The sequence below is a fragment of the Antrostomus carolinensis genome, unplaced genomic scaffold, assembly GCF_000700745.2.
Source record: "Antrostomus carolinensis isolate BGI_N321 unplaced genomic scaffold, ASM70074v2 C13479628, whole genome shotgun sequence".
In the NCBI taxonomy this organism is placed as follows: domain Eukaryota; kingdom Metazoa; phylum Chordata; class Aves; order Caprimulgiformes; family Caprimulgidae; genus Antrostomus; species Antrostomus carolinensis.
This window is the reverse complement of record NW_010355795.1, coordinates 1-2,148: the sequence shown is the minus strand read 5'-3', so window position 1 is coordinate 2,148 and position 2,148 is coordinate 1. Positions and strand designations below refer to the sequence as shown.

The window sequence follows — 2,148 nt, the reverse complement described above, 5'->3', positions numbered from 1 at the left end:
TTTTTTGAAACCTCTCAGCTATAAATTAGGTAAACAAGTGGGGATACATAGATTTCTCTATCTGCCAAATTCTCCCAAACCCTTATTAGGTCGAGATTTGTTAGAACAACTAGGAGCTAACATCATTTTTGAAAAAGGGAAAATAAAATTCCAAATCAAAGAAAAGCAATTAATTGAAATTCTAAGTTTGGCATTATTGCAAACACAATCCGAACTTGAAATACCTCCAGAAATAACTGATCAGGTATATCCAGGAGTATGGGCCACCGAAGTCCCGGGGAGAGCCAAAAATGCTGTTCCCATAGTGATTAAATTAAAATCAGAATCTAAGCCGGTAAAGATAAAACAATATCCTTTAAGGTTGGAAGATAGGAAGGGAATAAAAGAAATAATTGATCGATTTTTGCGATATGGGTTGCTAACTGAATGTGAATCCGAATATAATACTCCCATATTACCGGTTAAAAAGGCGGATGGGAGCAGCTATAGACTAGTCCAAGATCTAAGAGCAATAAACAAAATAACCGAGGATATACATCCGGTAGTAGCTAACCCATATACGCTGCTTACCAAGTTAAAGGATAATCAGCTCTGGTTTACCGTGCTGGACTTAAAAGACGCCTTCTTCTGTCTACCACTAGCCACTGAGAGTCAGAGCTTATTTGCCTTTGAATGGGAAAATCCGGAGTCGGGGAGAAAGACTCAGCTAACCTGGACGGTGTTACCGCAAGGCTTTAAAAACAGTCCCACTATTTTTGGAAACCAATTAGCTAGGGAGCTCGAGGCTTGGGTACCTCCAGATAATAAAGGGACTCTATTGCAGTATGTGGACGATCTTCTAATTGCCACTGAAACTAAAGAGAATTGTATGGAATGGACTGTAAGTCTCCTTAACTTTTTGGGACTAAATGGATATCGAGTTTCTCAACAGAAAGCCCAGTTGATTCGACAACGTGTGACCTACCTGGGATTGGAAATTTCGGGAGGACAACGGGAACTCGGAAATGAGAGAAAAGAGGCCATTTGTCGCACCCCGGAACCCCAGACGACAAAAGAATTACGGACATTCCTGGGAATGACAGGTTGGTGCCGCCTTTGGATATATAATTATGGGTTGTTAGTAAAACCCCTGTATGAGATAATTAAAGACAATCAGTCAAAAATAAATTGGACTAACGAAGCACGGGCTGCTTTCAAACAGCTTAAATCAGAGTTAATGAAGGCCCCTGCCCTAGGAATACCGGATGTTTCAAAGCCATTCTGGCTATTTTCCCATGAAAGGCAGGGAATAGCTTTGGGAGTCTTAGCCCAGAGACTTGGCCCATACAAACGAGCGGTGGCCTACTTCTCCAAGCAATTAGATGAAGTAAGTAAAGGATGGCCGGGGTGTCTTCGCGCAGTAGCTGCGGTTGTGACTAACATCCAAGAAGCCCGGAAGTTCACCTTGGGACAGAAAATGACAGTACTAGTTTCCCATACTGTCTCGACTGTCCTGGAACAGAAAGGAGGCCACTGGCTTTCGCCTCAAAGATTTTTAAAATACCAAGCCGTGCTGGTAGAGCAAGATGATGTGGAAATTGTAGTCACTAACATTGTCAACCCAGCTTCTTTTCTTAGTGGGGCCCAAGACGAACCAGTATCACATGACTGTATAGAGACCATTGAAGCCACATATTCCAGTCGACCAGATCTCCAAGAAGAACCTTTGGAGGATGCTGAGGAATCATGGTACACCGATGGAAGTAGCTTCGTAAAACAAGGACAGCGAAAAGCGGGTTATGCAATCACCACCACCCAGCGAGTAATTGAAGCTAAGCCTTTACCTGCAGGTACCTCGGCCCAAAAGGCAGAAATAATCGCTCTCACTAGGGCCTTGGAACTGGCGAAAGGGAAAAAAATAAATATTTGGACGGACTCGAAATATGCATTTGGAGTGGTCCACGCCCATGGTGCAATCTGGAAGGAGCGAGGACTCTTAACCGCACAAGGTAAACAGATAAAGCATGCGGAAGAGATTTTAAAATTACTGGAAGCTGTAAAACAACCAAAGAAGATAGCCATAATGCATTGCAAAGGACACCGAAAAGGAAAAACGGACCCAGAAATTGGAAATCGGTTAGCTGACCATGAGGCTAGGCGGGTAGCAGA

The 2,148-nt window shown here is 43.2% G+C and overlaps 1 protein-coding gene across 1 annotated transcript; it reads left to right on the top strand.

The window, feature by feature from the left end:
- Positions 1-51: 51 nt before the first annotated feature.
- On the top strand, positions 52-2,140 carry LOC104531672 (retrovirus-related Pol polyprotein from transposon 17.6; the record flags this gene model as incomplete). Its single annotated transcript, XM_010176633.2, has 1 exon — positions 52-2,140. A coding segment is annotated over one exon (2,089 nt), but the record flags the coding sequence as incomplete, so codon positions are not given.
- Positions 2,141-2,148: the final 8 nt, after the last annotated feature.